The following is a 14,721-nucleotide window of genomic DNA, read 5'->3' on the forward strand; positions in this document are numbered from 1 at the left end:
TTCTGTCGCGCCAAGTGCATTGTAGATGGTTTGCATCCGTCCATCACACCAGGTGGCGCCTACTCGGACAGATGCTGGGGTGTATGAGGCAGGCCATCTGATATCGACGTGCATGGGAAGGGGCGCTTTGTTGCATTGCGAGCATACAGTACGCTGCTACTCTTATACAGTGAACAGCAACGATGAGGAGGAGGTTGATCGTCGCCTGTCGGCGCCCCTCCTGCTGCTCGTGTCTCTGTCCAGCTACTGGCATGCTCATCGACCGGAGGCCCAAAGCGAACGATACGTCGAGCGGTCGTGTCGTCAAGGCCGTCGTGTCGGTAGTGTATGGAGGGTATGTTGATGGCTCGGTCGTCGCACTCGTCGGCGGCGGCGTTGGTGTCTCTTGCAATCGGACGGACAGACACCGTCGTTACTCGCTTCGGGATGCGGCCTGTGGTGGACGATGCGCCACCCGCTCGGCAATGCTCCCACTCTCTCGCGGACCGGCTGCGCGACCTGTTGGACGAAGTTGTGTAGCGGGTACGACGACGTCCTCCATTTCGCAATTGGCCATGACCTCGACCAAGCAGCCCACGCGCCAGACGATCAAGCGCCGCAACGACCGCCGCCTCGCAGACGACAAGTTTGGCTTCCAGCGCTGCCGCTACAAGACAGGCACGTGCACGAACGAGCGGGCTCGCAAGCCCAACGACATGTACCACTCGCTCTGCGAGAAGCACCGCCTCCTCCACAACTTTAACCAGCGCAACTTTGACCGCAAGAAGCGCGCAATCCGCAAGTTGCTCGAGGAAGAGGAGACGCCGTCGAGCCCGTCGTCGTCCTCGACGTCCACGTCGACCGACGACGACGACCTCGAGGTCGCGATCAAGCTCGAGCCGCTCATGTTTCCACAGAGCCACGCCGTGGCGCCCCGCTGGACGGACGAGGACTTGTACATCCTCACGGCCTTCCTCAACTAGGACCATCACGGCCTTCGTACTGTAGTTTACCTATTTAATGCATCGCTTCCTTTCATAAAGCATGTCATGTCATCAACCGTGTTGCAGAGCCGCGTCGTCTACGTCGGTAGCCAAAGCTACTGTATGTGGCGACAGACGACGGTGCCATCTAATCGGGCGCTGGAAGGGCCAAGCTGCTCGTTGTCCCATCGTGCTGGTGCGACCCAAGGCCCGTCCGGCAGTGCGCGTAAACAAGAGGAAGCAGTAGGACGTCGTGCAAGGGGCATAGTTTATTCATGGAGCGTAGCTTTGAGAAGGCAGCGGGCGAGAAGGACGCTGGGCAAAAGCGTGGCTGGGGAGCGCTGGCGCGCCTACTCGTTGATGTACGTGGGGTAGATGAGCACGTGCCATTGGTGCATCCAGCAGCAGGCCCTAACACAGTCGCCATGAGGCCTCGCCGAGACCAGCGGCATGCACGCACCAGAACATCCATAGGCAGACGCCCGTCATGCCCGAGAAGAGGACAAAGATGCTACAGAGAAGGCTCATGAGCGCGGAGGCCATGGCGATGCACGTACGAAGCGTTCTCCTTGTCGACCTTGCCCGAGACGCGGGCGAAGATGCCGATGGCCATCGCGATGAGCGTGAGGACGAGGTACGTGATGCTTCCGTTCACGAAGGGCTCGGGGAGGCCCGACGACGTGGCGGCGACGATCGGCGATGGCATGATGGGACTCGACGGAACGCTGACTGGGCAACTCGAAACCAATCTGCGCCTGCCCCTCCTTTATACACCCAACGGTCCTTCTATCCAGGTGTTGTGTCTTTGACTCTCCATTAAAAGCCAACATTTTGGCGAAGTCGATCGTTAAACCGAGGGAAAATAATTTAAAGGAACCGACTTGAACCCCACGGGCAATCTATTTCCGCTTGCGTATCCGGACATTCGGACATCCGGAAATCGAGGACCAAGCACGCACCCAACAACAACACCAGCTCCTACAAGGCGCCGCTGTGCACCTCCATCTTCCTAGCCTGGCCCGCCACAGCGTACATGTACGGCTTGTTACGAGATTACTATTCAAATAGAATACTCAAGGTCCCTGCCAGCTTGCTTGGACCAAAACGTTGGGTGTTTTTAGCCCTCTGCCTCGAAGAAACCGTTTGTTCGAATTCCGATCCCAGCGCTTGCAGCTTCAACAAGAGTTTTCGCAGACTTCAACGCAGTCGATGGCAACGCGAGCGCTCGAGACGATTGCGCGCTGGGGTGACGCCAGCGAGGGCCCCACGATGGCCGTCAGCGACGCCCCGTTTGAGTGCAACCCGGCGCTCAATGCCAAGGTCGCGCTCTTGCGCCACGAGCTCTGGACGCTCGACGTTGACGCGATTGTCAACCCGACCAACGAGTCGCTCACGGACGCGTCCGGCATCTGCGGCAGCATCCTTGATGCAGCCGGCGACCAGATCTATGTCGAGTGCAATGCCAGCGATCCGTGCCGGACCGGCGACGCAGTCATGACGCGCGGGTGTCAATTGCCGGCCAAGTAGGCGTGCGCATTCTCGCTCGCTGCCCATACCTTTTGGATAGGAAGATCATCCACACGGTGGGCCCGCGCTACAACGCCAAGTACAAGGTTGCGGCCGAGAACGCACTGCACGGCTGCTACCGCAATGCGCTGCGCGTCGCCAAGGAGGAGCGCGTGCGCTCAATCGCGTTCCCGCCCATCTACTCCAAGAAGAAGATGTACCCGCGCGACGACGCGACGCACGTTGCGCTGCGGACAGTGCGCCGCTTCTTGGAGCACTACGCCGACGACTTTGATTTGATTGTCTTTTGCGTCGACGACACGCATGATATGCTACTGTATGCAACGCTGCTCCCGCTCTACTTTCCTCGGTCCATCGACGAGCTCGAGGCGTCGCGCGCGCAGTTTGCTGCCCACCGCGAGTGGACGCTCGGCGACGCATTTGGCGAGCCGATCATTGAGGAGCGCAAGATCCGCATTGCGCCGACCGTCTGCCCTGACAACCAGCTCGAGACGAACCAGTCCCCCGGTACGAATGTCGCTGCAACGTACGCCGATCTCTTTCTCTAGTTGCGTTTACGCTCCTCGCCGACTCGTATGTGACCAAGGAGTTTTGCGCCATGACCGACAATCCGGACGACAACCGCATGGAACTGGTCCGGAGCATCCGCGCCAAGACGAGTGCGGCCTCGGAGAAGCAGCGCCTGTCGTATCAAACGGCCGTCGAGCAGGCGAGACATGAGGTCTCGATATGTCTTTATCAACGTCAAGGCGACGCATGAGATGGTAGGATTTCAGCGACATGGCCGAGCTCCAGCTCATCTACAAGGCGGGCGTCGACCACGCGGGTGTCCCCGTCGTGCTTGTCGTCGGGCGAAACTTGCCCGCCCGCCACATTGACCTCGACCGCGTCCTTTTGTACGTGGTCCACGTCATGGACGGCCTCACCGACCGCGTTTACAACGTACGAACGTGCGGATGTACTTTGAAACTCATTGCTGCAGGTGGTGTACCTCCATGGCGGCGTCGACGAAGACAACCAGCCCAACACGTCGTGGCTCAAGACGCTCTTCAAGACCTTTTCGTCCAAGTGCATTCCGCTGCGAGTGCTCTCTTCTGACTGACGGCTCGGTAGGTACCGCGACAACCTCAAGACGTTCTACGTTGTCGAGCCCACCTTGTGGCTCAAGCTCGTCCTGTGGGTCGGCAAATCCTTCTCGAGTCGCACGTTTGGCGCCAAAGTCGCGTTCCTCGATGCGCCGACCGACTTGCACCGCGTCGCACCGTCGCTCAAGCTGCCAGCCGGCTCGGCCACGTAGGTCGCTCGTTCACTGGAGCACTCGATTTACAGTCTCATATGGTAGATGCAACCAGCACGTAGTAGCGAGCAACCAAGACGACCACGAAGCGTAGTGCATGTATTCGCTAAGCGACTTAGTGGTTGATGCGCTTGGAGACGTTCTCGACGAGCGAGATCGAGTGGTTGTCCGAGCCCGCAATGAGCTACAAAGCTCGTGAGACTGCATCAGCAATACTGGCGCTTGGCGTACCGTGTCCGAGTCGCCGTCGACGTCGAGCGTGTTCCAGGCAGCGCAGCCACGGATGAGCGGCTCGACGACGAGCCCGTCGACGCGCGCGTGGGTCTGGTACTCGATCTACGCAAATTGGAAACTGAGCACGCGGCACGTACGGTGCCAAGCACCTTGTCGGTCGGCTTTTTCGAAGCGTGAAAGTCCCACACGTTGACCGTGTTGTCGTCGCTCGCCGTGTAGATGAAGCGCGGCGCCGACGGGTGGCACTGGATGCTGCGGACTAGGCAATGGCGTCAACAAGAGGGGTCGGATCGAGGCGTACTAGGCTTTTTGTGCTTGCGCTCGGAGCGCACAGCCCCGTTGGCGAGCATGCGTCGGTCCCAAATGCTCAGCCAGCCGTCGTGGCTGCCCGTCAGGAGCAGTTCGGGGCGCGTCGGGTGCGTGGCCAGACTCGTAAAAGCGCCATTGCCACTACACGCACGTCGTTTCCAGACACTGCACACTAGCCACCGTACTCGGCACAGGTCGCGATCGGAAAGTTGGCGTTCGTCTTGAGATCCCACAACTGCAACTGACCGCTGGGGTTGGAGCTACGTAGGCTTGAGCGCCAAGGAGAAATCGGAGTGTCGTACCCTGCCATGGCGATGTACGTGTCGACGCCGAGCATCTTGACGTCGTGAATGGCCCAGCCGTCGACATCTACGCGATATGTGAGCCGCCAAGTTGACTTACGACCGACGCACCAATGACACGGATATCGTCGAGTCGGTTCAAGTTGGCCCACGCTGCTTGACCGCACTCGGACGACGCCACGATCGAGGCCGTTGTCGTGTCCACGTCTAAGCTCGTGATGCTGCCTGCCGTGAGGTTTTCCCATTGCGGAATTGCCTACGACCACGTAAGATCTCGAAAAGCCAACGAAATGTGAGCGTACGACGTGCTTGAGTGCAAGCGACGGGTCCGCCTTCACGATGTTTGTGCAGTAGATGCTGCCGTTGGAGCTGCCGCTAATGACAAAGTCCGAGTTGTTCAAGGACAAGAAGCCTAGCGACGTGACGTCGCCCTCGTGCTTCAAGGAGCAGAGCTCGACGATCTCGGTCTTGGACGACGCGCTACACCAGCCAGGCATGATCTCTCAGAGGTTGCAGGTCGGCCATGCGTACTGAAACTCATCGGCAAGGTCCATTTGGTCGGAGGTGGGCATTTGCGGAAAGAGCACCGTGAGCGCATTCTCCTAGCCGTCAAGGTCATGGCCGGCGATAGCAGCGGCGTGACGCCTACCTGCGAGTCGTAGCTGCCGGCGACGACCAGCGGCGACGCGTAGTCGTCTCCTTCGAGGCAGGCGGCGCCTTTCGCCCCGTGGAGGAACTTGACCGCGCGGACCTTGCGCCCGACGTAGCTCATGTGGACCGTCATCTTTGTATTGCTCCTGTTCATTCAAGAAGCGTGCATTAAATACAGGCCTCGCACTTGAAGCTTGTATATAATTTAATACTTCCGGTGAAATCGATATGCCCAGCGATTGGCAGTATTTTAGCGTATTACATCCAATTGGAATGCAGGATTCGATTTTCCCACCTTGCGATCTTCAGGCAAGCCCGCGCAGGAACAATCACAGAAGCTTTGCCAAGGGCCGAGTGGTGCGGCCTCGTCCGAAGGCGGGTGGGACGAAGGACCATCATTAACTCGCTTCAATGACCACCCACAACGAATGCAGGTCGTTTCAAAGTTACCACCATTGGTTTGGCGCCTTCGGTGCATTGCGCTGCAGGTTTGGCGACATCGAATCGGATGACCGAGTCGTCACCGCTCCTACCGCCCTCACGCCCACTGGGCCGCGCTAGAACCTGGCGCTCGTACTTCTTCTTTACGTGGGTGACTCCACTCTTGGAGCTTGGACGCACTCGGCCTCTGGACGCGGACGATCTCTACGAACTCAAGCCTGAGTACCGCGCCATCAACGTCGCCTCGCGATTTGAAGAGTGCTGGCAGCAAGAGCTGGCGCGGCCGTCGCCGTCCCTCGTGCGCGCGCTCTTCCGGGCGTTCGGCGCTCGCTTCCTCTTCGCGGGGCTTTTGCGGTTTCTCCGCACGTCCCTTGAGTTTGTGTCGCCGTTCGTCATCAAGCGCATGATCGCCTTCCTTCGCGACGATGACGCGCCAATGTCATCGGGCTACGTGCTTGTTGCCATCGTCTTTGCCTCGGAGCTCGCACAGTCTTTCTCGTTCCGGCACCTCGCCTTCATCTTGTGCGAGACAGGCCTCCAAGTCACGAGTGCTATTGCAACCGCCGTGTACGCCAAGTCGCTCAAGCTCTCGACCAAAGCACTCCAAGAGACGTCGACGGGCCAGATCGCAAACTTTGTCGCTGTCGACGCGCCACGACTCCAGAGGGCGCTCTTCAATCTCCACACGATCTGGGTCGTCCCGTACCTCCTCGTCATTGCCTGCACCCTGCTGTACAACGAGCTCGGTGTTGCGTTCCTTGCGGGTCTTGGCGTCATCCTCCTCGTCATTCCAATCACGACGCTCCTCTCCAAGATCATGCGGCGTCTCCAGTCGTCGCTGCTCGCCGTCAAGGACACGCGCGGCAAGCTCTGCTACGAAGTGCTCGCCGGCATCAAGGTGCTCAAGCTCCAGGCGTGGGAGCTCAGCTTTGCGGACCGCATCCTCTCGCTCCGCGACGCCGAGCTCGGCATCCTCCGCATCTACGTTGCGATCCAAGCGGCTGCGACGTCGCTCTACACGGGCGTGCCGTCGCTGGTCGCCGCCGCGTCTTTGGGCGCGTACGTGCTCTTGGGCAACGAGCTGGACGTGAGCACGGCGCTGACGTCCGTCGCGCTCTTCAACGTCCTCCGGTTCCCGCTCTTCAAGCTGCCGCAAGTGCTCCACGCCGTCGTTGAGGCGTACACGAGTGCGACGCGGCTCGAGACGTTTTTATCCGCGCCCGAGCGGACGCCGGTCGGGCCTGGCGCCTTGCGCTCGCCTGGCGTCGACATGGATGCAGCCAACTTTGGAGATCGGCTGCGTGGCGTGTCCCTGCACGTGACGTCGCCGTCGCTGGTTGCAGTGATCGGACCCGTGGGCAGCGGCAAGTCGACGCTGCTGCACGGCCTCTTGGGCGACGTCGACTGCATCGACGGCCACGTGCACCGCTTGGGCGCCGTCGCGTACGTGAGCCAGCAGCCGTTCATCCAGAACGCGAGCGTCCGCGCCAACATTTGCTTTGGCCTGGCGTTTGACGCTGCGAGATACGCCGACGCCGTTTACGCGAGCTGCTTGGAGCCCGACTTGCACGTCTTGCCGCACGGCGACCTGACCGAGATTGGCGAGAAGGGCATCACGCTCAGCGGCGGCCAGCGCACGCGCGTAGCACTGGCGCGCGCCATGTACAGTGACGCGGACCTTCTTTTGCTCGACGACGTTCTCGCGGCCGTCGACAGCCACGTGGGCGCCGACATCTTTCAGCGCTGCGTGCGCGACCGGCTCGCGACCAAGATCGTGTTGCTCGTGACCAACCAGCTCAGCGTCCTCGCGCACTGCGACCACCTTCTCGTGCTCGAGGCGGGTGCGGTCGTGCAAGCCGGGTCGTTCGCCGACCTCGCCCTCCAGTCGGAGGGACGTCTGGCCTCCATGCTCGCGCAGTTTCAGCTCGGCGCGGGCCCCGTCGACACGCCACCCTCCACCGACGATGAGGACGATCCGAACAGCGACGGTAGCAGCCGTCACGACGCAGCATCGAACGTGCAAGAGGCGACTACCTACACGCTTCCGGCTTTGCCACCAACAACGGCGTCGTCGTCGCTCATCACGAAAGAGGACCGCGCCGTGGGCCACGTGCACCGCGACATTTACCGCGTCTGGCTGCGCGCGTGCGGCGGCGTCGGGCTCGGTGCACTCGTCGTCGGTATCTTTGTCGTCGCCCAAGCCATGACGCTCGGCTCGACGCTCTGGCTCGCAGTCTGGTCGCAGCACGCAGCAGGTAACGAGGACGGCGGCGTCTACCTGAGCGTCTTTGTTGGTCTCAACCTCGCGTTCGTGGGCTGTCTCTTCTGTCGGTCGCTCGCGATCTCGCTCCTCGGTCTCCGCGGGTCGCGCCGCCTCTTTGGTCAGCTCCTGCAAGCGCTTTTGCGGGCGCCCCTCGCCTTCTTTGACACAACGCCGCTCGGACGCATCGTCAACCGACTCTCGAAAGACGTCGACACGGCCGACGACGACCTGCCCTCGGCGTGGGGCAGCCTCGTCGCCACGTCGCTCACCGTCCTCTCAACGCTCGCGACGATCGCGTACGTCACGCCGCTCTTTGGCTTGTGCTTGGCGCCAATCGGGTTGCTCTACTACCGCGCGCAGCAGTACTACATTGCGACCTCTCGGGAGCTCCAGCGCCTCGAGTCGACGTCGCGGTCGCCGATCCTCGCGCTCCTCACCGAAACCCTCGACGGTCTCTCGACGATATCGGCCTCGGGCGTCCAAGACGCGTTCCGACGCCGCCTCTTTACGGCGCTCGACGCCAACCAGCGCGCGGCGCTGCTCAACTTTGCGGTGGCGTGCTGGCTCGGGCTGCGTCTCGAGCTCGTGGGCACGCTCGTGGCCACCTTTGCGGCCTTGAGCGCGGTCGTTGCCAAGCCGTCGGGTTCGACCGAGTTTGCGGCGCTCGTCGGCGTCGCGCTCTCGTATGCGTTCCAGATCACGCGCAACCTCAACCTCTCGGTGACCACATTGAGCGAGCTCGAGACCGACATGGTGTCGATCGAGCGCCTCGTCGCGTACACGCAGCTGCCGCCCGAAGCCGACTTGCGCGTGACGTCCGATAGCGTCCTTCCCACCGCGTGGCCGCACGCGGGCGCTGTCACGTTCACCAACGTATCCTTGTCTCTGCGGCTATCTATTGATGGGAGGTGTAGGTGCACCTGCGGTACCGTCCGGGCCTCCCGCTCGTGCTCCGCGGCGTCTCGTTTTCGATTCGCGCGCGGGAAAAGGTCGGCGTCGTCGGACGCACGGGCGCCGGCAAGTCGAGCCTCGTGGTCGCGCTGCTCCGGCTCGTCGAAGTCGAAGCCGGTCACATCGAGATTGACGGCGTCGACTTGCGCACGCTCGGGCTCCACGACGTCCGCGACCGCATCGCGATCATTCCGCAAGACCCCGTCCTCTTCTCCGGCACCGTACGTCGATGGTCTCTTGGGGTATGACGAGTGAGCAACTGCACGTAGGTGCGCTCCAACTTGGATCCGTTCGACCGGTTCGACGACGATGCGCTCTGGACGTCGCTCAAACGCGCGCACCTCGACACCAAGGTAGCATGTCCATTCAGCCTCTAGGAACCGACGAGGGTATCTGTAGGTGACGCGGCTCGACGCGATCGTCGACGAGCGCGGCGTCAACTTTAGCGTCGGCGAGCGCCAATTGCTGTGCATTGCGCGCGCGTTGCTCCAGAAAGCGGCCGTGCTGCTCATGGACGAAGCGACGGCGTCCATCGACGCGGCCACCGACGCCGCGCTGCAAGAGACGCTCCGCAACGAGTTTGGCACTTGCACGTGCATCACGATCGCCCACCGCATCAACACGATCCTCGACGCCGACCGGATCCTCGTCCTCGACAACGGGGGCGTGGCCGAGTTTGACACGCCCGCGAACCTCCTCGCGACACCCTCCGGCCTCTTTAGCAGCCTCGTGACGCATTGGCGTCACGGCCATGGCGATGCGCCGGTCGTCGTCTAGTCTACATCGTTGTTGATTATATACTACGTGGATGCGGGTGCAGTAGGGTTCGGGGTGGGTAGGGGTGTTGGCTACAAATAGACTGCCCGGGATGAAAAGCCATTTTGAAAAGCGCGATAGCATGCCGACGCCAGTGCCAACGTCCAAGGAGCTACAAGCCCTCAAGCGGGAGGAGCTCCAGCGCACAAGCATTGTTGTCGGCTACGACCGGCTCGACTACGCGACCGCAGGCAAGGAAATGACGGCGCTCGCAACAACATACCAGCGCTTGACGCCCGAAGAGATCGCCCACCGCCAGCACATCAAGACCGACAACCGCGCGCGGCACTTTGATGTCGGCGACATGAACGAGCCGGGCTTGAGCTACGAGACGTCCAACGCACAGGAAGACCCGACGGGCCAGCTGCACAAGTACACGGCCAAGCTCAACGTCGAGGCCAAGGGCATGCTCATGCGCACGTCCGCAACCTTTGGGTACGCCAAGCCCGTGCTTTCGACCTCGACCAAGGACGCGACGCAGTGGAGCCGGCCAGCGATGGACCGCGCGATCGCGATGCGCCAAGAGACGCGCAAGCTCACGGGTGCGTTGTCCTTTCTGGGCTCGCCATTGTGACAAAAACGGGAATGTAGGTCCCAAAAAGTGCCCGTTTGAGTTTGGCGACGACGCAATTGAGTACGTCTCGACCGCCAAGGGAACCATGAACTTTGATCCGAAGGACGCCAAGTGCGCGGTCATGGCGGCCGAGGTCAAAGACGGTAGGCCATGGACAAAAAAGGGTACTAGACGCAAATGTGGTAGAATTGCGCAAGTGCCATTTTGAGTTTGGGTGCGATGCGCGGTCGTACTCGACGTCGTCGAACGTGCCCGAGATCGACCCGGAGCTGTACCGGCAAATGGCGAAGAAGCAAGTGCCGCTCCATGACCCGCGCAAGAACAGCGTCTTCTTTTCCTAACTCAATCTCAATTGGTTGCATTGATTTTAAAAAAGCGGGTAGCGTCGGTGCGCAAAGAGCTTCATAAAGATATACATGCCGAGGAAGACGACAAAGACGAGCGCGAGAAGCAGCAGCATCTTCCACATCGTGAGCCCGTTGTTCAAATGCACCTCGAGCCGCGCGTTCTCCGAGTCGAGCTTGGCCAAGTTGGCCTGCGCGCGGTCGGCAACGCTGTTGATGAGCGCCGCGTCGTCTTGGAGCGACTCGTCGTAGCTGTGCGCGTACGCCTTCAAGTGCTGTGTCATTTGGTACATCTCGGCCTCCATCGCGTCCTTCTCTTCTTTCGACTGCTCGGCCGAGGCGCTGGCGCGCACGCCTCTCGTGCCCGCAATGCTACAGAAGGATCATGCATGACGAGGCGCCAGTGCATGCATGTACCCGAGCTTCTCGCGCATGTCCTTGAGCGAGGCCGTCGGCTGTTCCGGCATATGCGGCGTGGCGCCAAGGAGATCGTCCAAGTCCTCGATGAGATCGTTGGTGTCGTCCATGAGGCTGACGTTCTGCGCGTCCCAGCCACTCTGTACGTGCTCTTCCAGCTGCGACAAGATCGAGTCCACGTGGCTCTTTGTCGGCGGCTCGGCAGCGCGCTCGACCGCCTGGACGCGTCGTCGCCGCAGGACGTCTGGCGGCGGAAAGATTTGGTTCTCGTGGCGAAACTGGGGAGGGCAGAGACCGTGGAGATCGCCAAGAACGCCGACAAGCTCGTCGTACTCGGGCGTGCAGCTCAGGCTCGGATCCAGCTCCATGTGCTTGAGCGCAAACTCGACATTGCGGCAGTACTACGTGCAGCGACTCGACATTGGCATGCAGAGAAGGCAGCGTACCGTGGCGACGGCCTCGCTCGAGGCGCAAGAGGCCGACGTGAGGAAGCGCCGGGACGCGGTCAGCAGGCGCCGCTGGCTCACGCGCTGTGACGTCATTATTGCCGCTTGCCAAACTGCCCCTTATGATATCCGGCCGCCGGATAATCGACGCTGAAGCTCAAACTCAAAACAAAATGCGCACGCTTCTGCATTAGTGCATGCCTTGCACCGAGCTCGAGCGCGACTCCAGACATTGCAGGCAGGGTAGAGTCGCAGCGATGTCCATGCAAGCTACGGTGCTAGGCGCGTTGCGTCATCAGCATAAGCGTGGAAGGACTTGGCGGAAGAACTCTATTTCTCAAAAGACACTGCCTGGGATAGCTAATTAGTTCTTGGCGTTGTAGGCCTTGGAGTCTTGGTTGAGAGGGTTCTGCGGCGACTTGCGCCACTACACAGGATCTAGTGTGAGTCAAAGTAGAGGACGAACGATACCATTTCGCTGAGACGCTGCTTGTACTGCGAGAGCTTCAAGCCCGGGTAGTCTTCCTTGAGCTGCGGCATCGTGACCTCTTCGAACGCCTTGTATGCCTGTAGGAAGAATAAGCATCGCTCGAGAGCGCAGCAGCTTCTTGTACCGCCTTGGCACGGCGCTCCGGGTGGCGCTCGTTGCCCTTGTCGTCCGTGCTGAGCAACGCGAGCGCGTCCTCCACCGAGGTCGCTATCATGCAATATAAGATCTCAAGCTCCTTGCAGTCAAGCGACGTACCTTCCAGAGCGTCCGAGACGTGGCGGTTCTTGTTTTCATGCAAGTCGATGTCGTCGTTGAAGACAATGTCGTGGCGACCGGCGGGGCGGGCTGGGGCAGGGTCGGCAATGACACGCGGCGCCGGCGCAGGCTTGGCACGGCTACCCTTGTTGCTCTTCTTGCCCGTCGGCTCCAAAGCGAGTTCCCACGGCTTGTCCATGTCCTTCATGTTCTTCGTCTTGGCCTTGGCCTTGACGCCCGACAAGGCGGCTTCCTCTTCTTCCTGGAGACGCTTGAGCTCCGCCTTCTTCGCATCCGCTTGCTGGCGCTTGAGCTCCTCTTCCTGCTGGCGCTTCGAGCCGCGGGCATCAGCGCCTTGCGCCCACTCCACCGCCGCCGCAGCTTCGGCCTGGGCAGACTTCTTCTTGTTCTTCTCCGCGTCGTTGGCGGCCTACGCGTAGCCGACAGACAAGACGAGGACGAGACCATGCTGCGTACCTTGCGCTCGTTGGCGGCCGCAGCCTTCGAGTTCATGTTGCCCTTCTTCGGTCCCATCGTTGCAGTCTCTTGCGTTTGGTGAAAATGCGCTAATTGCCATTGAAATTGCGTCTTATCGGGAAATATCCGGATACGAGTTCTGCGTTGAGGTCAAAGACTAAAACCACTCAACTAGTCGATCTGCGATGCTGGCTGCAGCACAATCCATCGGCGCGACGACGCTGCAGCCACTCCGACTAGCCTTGAGTCGACCTTCCTTTGCTGTAAATCTCGAGCATTTTCAAGGACCGACGCGGGCCGCATGCCACTAGCCAATCACGGTGGAGGGCGTGGTGGTGTGCGGCCAGCCAAGCTCTTTCCCACTTTGATGTATCCGGATCCGTCAACCTCGCCCAAGATTCGCATGATCGCTGTGCGGGGGCTGCGGCAGAGCGAAGAGGACGCGTGGCTCGACCACGTCGCCGAGGTCTTCCGAAGCGGCGCGACGCGGGCATACTTTGCCTCGCACCTGCACAATGACGCGCGGGCGCTCGAGAGCTGGGACAACATTCTGGTCGCCATCGACAATGGTACCATCGCGGCTAGCGTCCGCGTTGTCCCTCGCTACCAGTACTGGAATGGCGCCGCAGTCGCCATGTCTGGCATTGCCGAAGTGTCCACCAAGGAGGCGTATCGCCGTCGCGGTCTGGCAGCTCAGCTCATGGAGGCCGCGATTGACGGCCCAATGGCGACCTCGCAGGTGTCCTGTCTCCATACGAGCTTTGAGCGCATTGGCCACATCTACGCTCGACATGGCTACGTCTCCATGCCGCACATCAAGATGCTAGTGCGCTCCACTAGCGGCGTGCCGGCCTCGGTACGACTCGTTCCGCTGGACCTCGAGCGCGACTGCGACGCGTGTCTGCGTATCTACACGGTCTTCTCGTCGCGCTTCAGCGGTCCCGTCGCCCGCGACCGCGAGTACATCTTGCACTGGGTCCGAGCGCGTCATGCGCAAAAGTCTGTGCGCGCGATTGGAGCATGGCGCGACGCAGAGCTCCTCGGCTACGTCTTTGCGTGGTCCGAGCCGAGCGAGCGGGCGATTGAAGAGATATGCGTGGACCCGCTGCTGGCAACCACCGAACAAGCAGCGATTGCGAATGCGCTCCTGGCACATGCGACGTCACAGCCCGTGCTGGTGTCTGCGCCTGTCGTCGCAGCGTTGCACCTGAGTGCCGACGCTAGCGCTGAGGCTGTTTGCGACCACGGCTGGATGGCCCGTGTTCATCCGGCACTTGGTCTCGCACCGTTTCCAGCTGATCCGCACAACACAGTGTTTTGGGCCACCGACGATTTTTAGTTGGCGCGTCAACTATTGTCTAATCGAGCTTCATTTTCTGAATAATCACTGGCACAGGATTGTGAAACTTCGCAGAACACGCCACGTCATGGAGTTGAACTGACCGACATGTTGCGCCTTCGTTCGCTCGCAGATTGGAAGGAGAGAGGCCGACACACAGTGTTGTGGTTGGCTCTCCGCAAAATGCATCAGGAGCCGCATGGTCGCGCCGAGTACATTTTCATTGACCAAAAAAGGACCAATCGGTTGTGTGTTTCCCGGCAATGACGACGCCATCCTCCATGGCCTCTTCCACGACATGCACTACGTCACGCGTGACGGCGTGCTTATCGTGCACCGCTGCGGCCTTCTCTTCGTCGCCCTTGGCTTGGGTACGTGACGCGCCTACCGTCAGCTAACGGTGCGGCTAGGCCTGATTGCCTTTTGCGTCGCAGTAGCGGTGGTGGTGCTCACGGTGGCACACGTCGCTAGCGAAAGCGAGCCAACATAATTTACTTTTCAAATTTATTGGATTAATAATCCATGTATCAACCGATCGACCTCTCTGAATGCTGTAAGTCTAGATGCTGTGGCTTCAAAACTACCGAAAAGCAGCCGACCGCAGTGGCGGTGGCGGACAATCACGA

At 60.6% G+C, this 14,721-nt stretch overlaps 9 protein-coding genes across 9 annotated transcripts; 5 read left to right on the forward strand and 4 right to left on the reverse strand.

Annotated features, from left to right (window-relative positions):
* Positions 1-182: 182 nt before the first annotated feature.
* Positions 183-1,039, forward strand: SDRG_01732 (hypothetical protein; the record flags this gene model as incomplete). Its single annotated transcript, XM_008607276.1, has 1 exon — positions 183-1,039. The coding sequence occupies one exon, from the start codon at positions 183-185 to the stop codon at positions 960-962; it is 780 nt and encodes a 259-aa protein (XP_008605498.1). The 3' UTR covers positions 963-1,039.
* A 167-nt stretch (positions 1,040-1,206) lies between these two features.
* Positions 1,207-1,751, reverse strand: SDRG_01733 (hypothetical protein). Its single transcript, XM_008607277.1, has 3 exons — positions 1,520-1,751; positions 1,423-1,473; positions 1,207-1,373 (listed from the first exon to the last, which is right to left on the reverse strand). Exons 1-3 carry the CDS (start codon positions 1,666-1,668, stop codon positions 1,313-1,315), a joined length of 261 nt encoding a protein of 86 aa, XP_008605499.1. The 5' UTR covers positions 1,669-1,751; the 3' UTR covers positions 1,207-1,312.
* A 373-nt stretch (positions 1,752-2,124) lies between these two features.
* On the forward strand, positions 2,125-3,880 carry SDRG_01734 (hypothetical protein; the record flags this gene model as incomplete). Its single annotated transcript, XM_008607278.1, has 7 exons — positions 2,125-2,485; positions 2,530-3,004; positions 3,076-3,210; positions 3,258-3,431; positions 3,472-3,557; positions 3,603-3,782; positions 3,832-3,880. The coding sequence occupies exons 1-7, from the start codon at positions 2,172-2,174 to the stop codon at positions 3,878-3,880; spliced, it is 1,413 nt and encodes a 470-aa protein (XP_008605500.1). The 5' UTR covers positions 2,125-2,171.
* Positions 3,881-3,901: 21 nt separating this feature from the next.
* SDRG_01735 (hypothetical protein) lies at positions 3,902-5,426 on the reverse strand (the record flags this gene model as incomplete). The annotated part of the gene is made up of 10 exons (XM_008607279.1): positions 5,281-5,426; positions 5,163-5,233; positions 4,934-5,111; positions 4,743-4,887; positions 4,632-4,698; positions 4,515-4,589; positions 4,322-4,470; positions 4,170-4,279; positions 4,018-4,122; positions 3,902-3,970 (listed from the first exon to the last, which is right to left on the reverse strand). The coding sequence occupies exons 1-10, from the start codon at positions 5,413-5,415 to the stop codon at positions 3,902-3,904; spliced, it is 1,104 nt and encodes a 367-aa protein (XP_008605501.1). The 5' UTR covers positions 5,416-5,426.
* A 171-nt stretch (positions 5,427-5,597) lies between these two features.
* On the forward strand, positions 5,598-9,754 carry SDRG_01736 (hypothetical protein). Its single transcript, XM_008607280.1, has 4 exons — positions 5,598-8,859; positions 8,901-9,158; positions 9,207-9,290; positions 9,337-9,754. The coding sequence occupies exons 1-4, from the start codon at positions 5,791-5,793 to the stop codon at positions 9,712-9,714; spliced, it is 3,789 nt and encodes a 1,262-aa protein (XP_008605502.1). The 5' UTR covers positions 5,598-5,790; the 3' UTR covers positions 9,715-9,754.
* Positions 9,755-9,826: 72 nt separating this feature from the next.
* Positions 9,827-10,668, forward strand: SDRG_01737 (hypothetical protein; the record flags this gene model as incomplete). Its single annotated transcript, XM_008607281.1, has 3 exons — positions 9,827-10,295; positions 10,345-10,470; positions 10,514-10,668. Exons 1-3 carry the CDS (start codon positions 9,836-9,838, stop codon positions 10,666-10,668), a joined length of 741 nt encoding a protein of 246 aa, XP_008605503.1. The 5' UTR covers positions 9,827-9,835.
* A 26-nt stretch (positions 10,669-10,694) lies between these two features.
* On the reverse strand, positions 10,695-11,630 carry SDRG_01738 (hypothetical protein; the record flags this gene model as incomplete). Its single annotated transcript, XM_008607282.1, has 3 exons — positions 10,695-11,043; positions 11,089-11,489; positions 11,535-11,630. The coding sequence occupies 3 exons, from the start codon at positions 11,628-11,630 to the stop codon at positions 10,695-10,697; spliced, it is 846 nt and encodes a 281-aa protein (XP_008605504.1).
* Positions 11,631-11,846: 216 nt separating this feature from the next.
* SDRG_01739 (hypothetical protein) lies at positions 11,847-12,845 on the reverse strand. Its single transcript, XM_008607283.1, has 5 exons — positions 12,757-12,845; positions 12,280-12,709; positions 12,149-12,231; positions 12,006-12,101; positions 11,847-11,961 (listed from the first exon to the last, which is right to left on the reverse strand). Exons 1-5 carry the CDS (start codon positions 12,811-12,813, stop codon positions 11,899-11,901), a joined length of 729 nt encoding a protein of 242 aa, XP_008605505.1. The 5' UTR covers positions 12,814-12,845; the 3' UTR covers positions 11,847-11,898.
* Positions 12,846-13,159: 314 nt separating this feature from the next.
* Positions 13,160-13,986, forward strand: SDRG_01740 (hypothetical protein; the record flags this gene model as incomplete). The annotated part of the gene is made up of 2 exons (XM_008607284.1): positions 13,160-13,933; positions 13,981-13,986. 2 exons carry the CDS (start codon positions 13,160-13,162, stop codon positions 13,984-13,986), a joined length of 780 nt encoding a protein of 259 aa, XP_008605506.1.
* Between the last annotated feature and the right edge of the window lie 735 nt (positions 13,987-14,721).

This window comes from Saprolegnia diclina (genome assembly GCF_000281045.1).
Source record: "Saprolegnia diclina VS20 unplaced genomic scaffold supercont1.4, whole genome shotgun sequence".
Taxonomy (NCBI): domain Eukaryota; phylum Oomycota; class Saprolegniomycetes; order Saprolegniales; family Saprolegniaceae; genus Saprolegnia; species Saprolegnia diclina.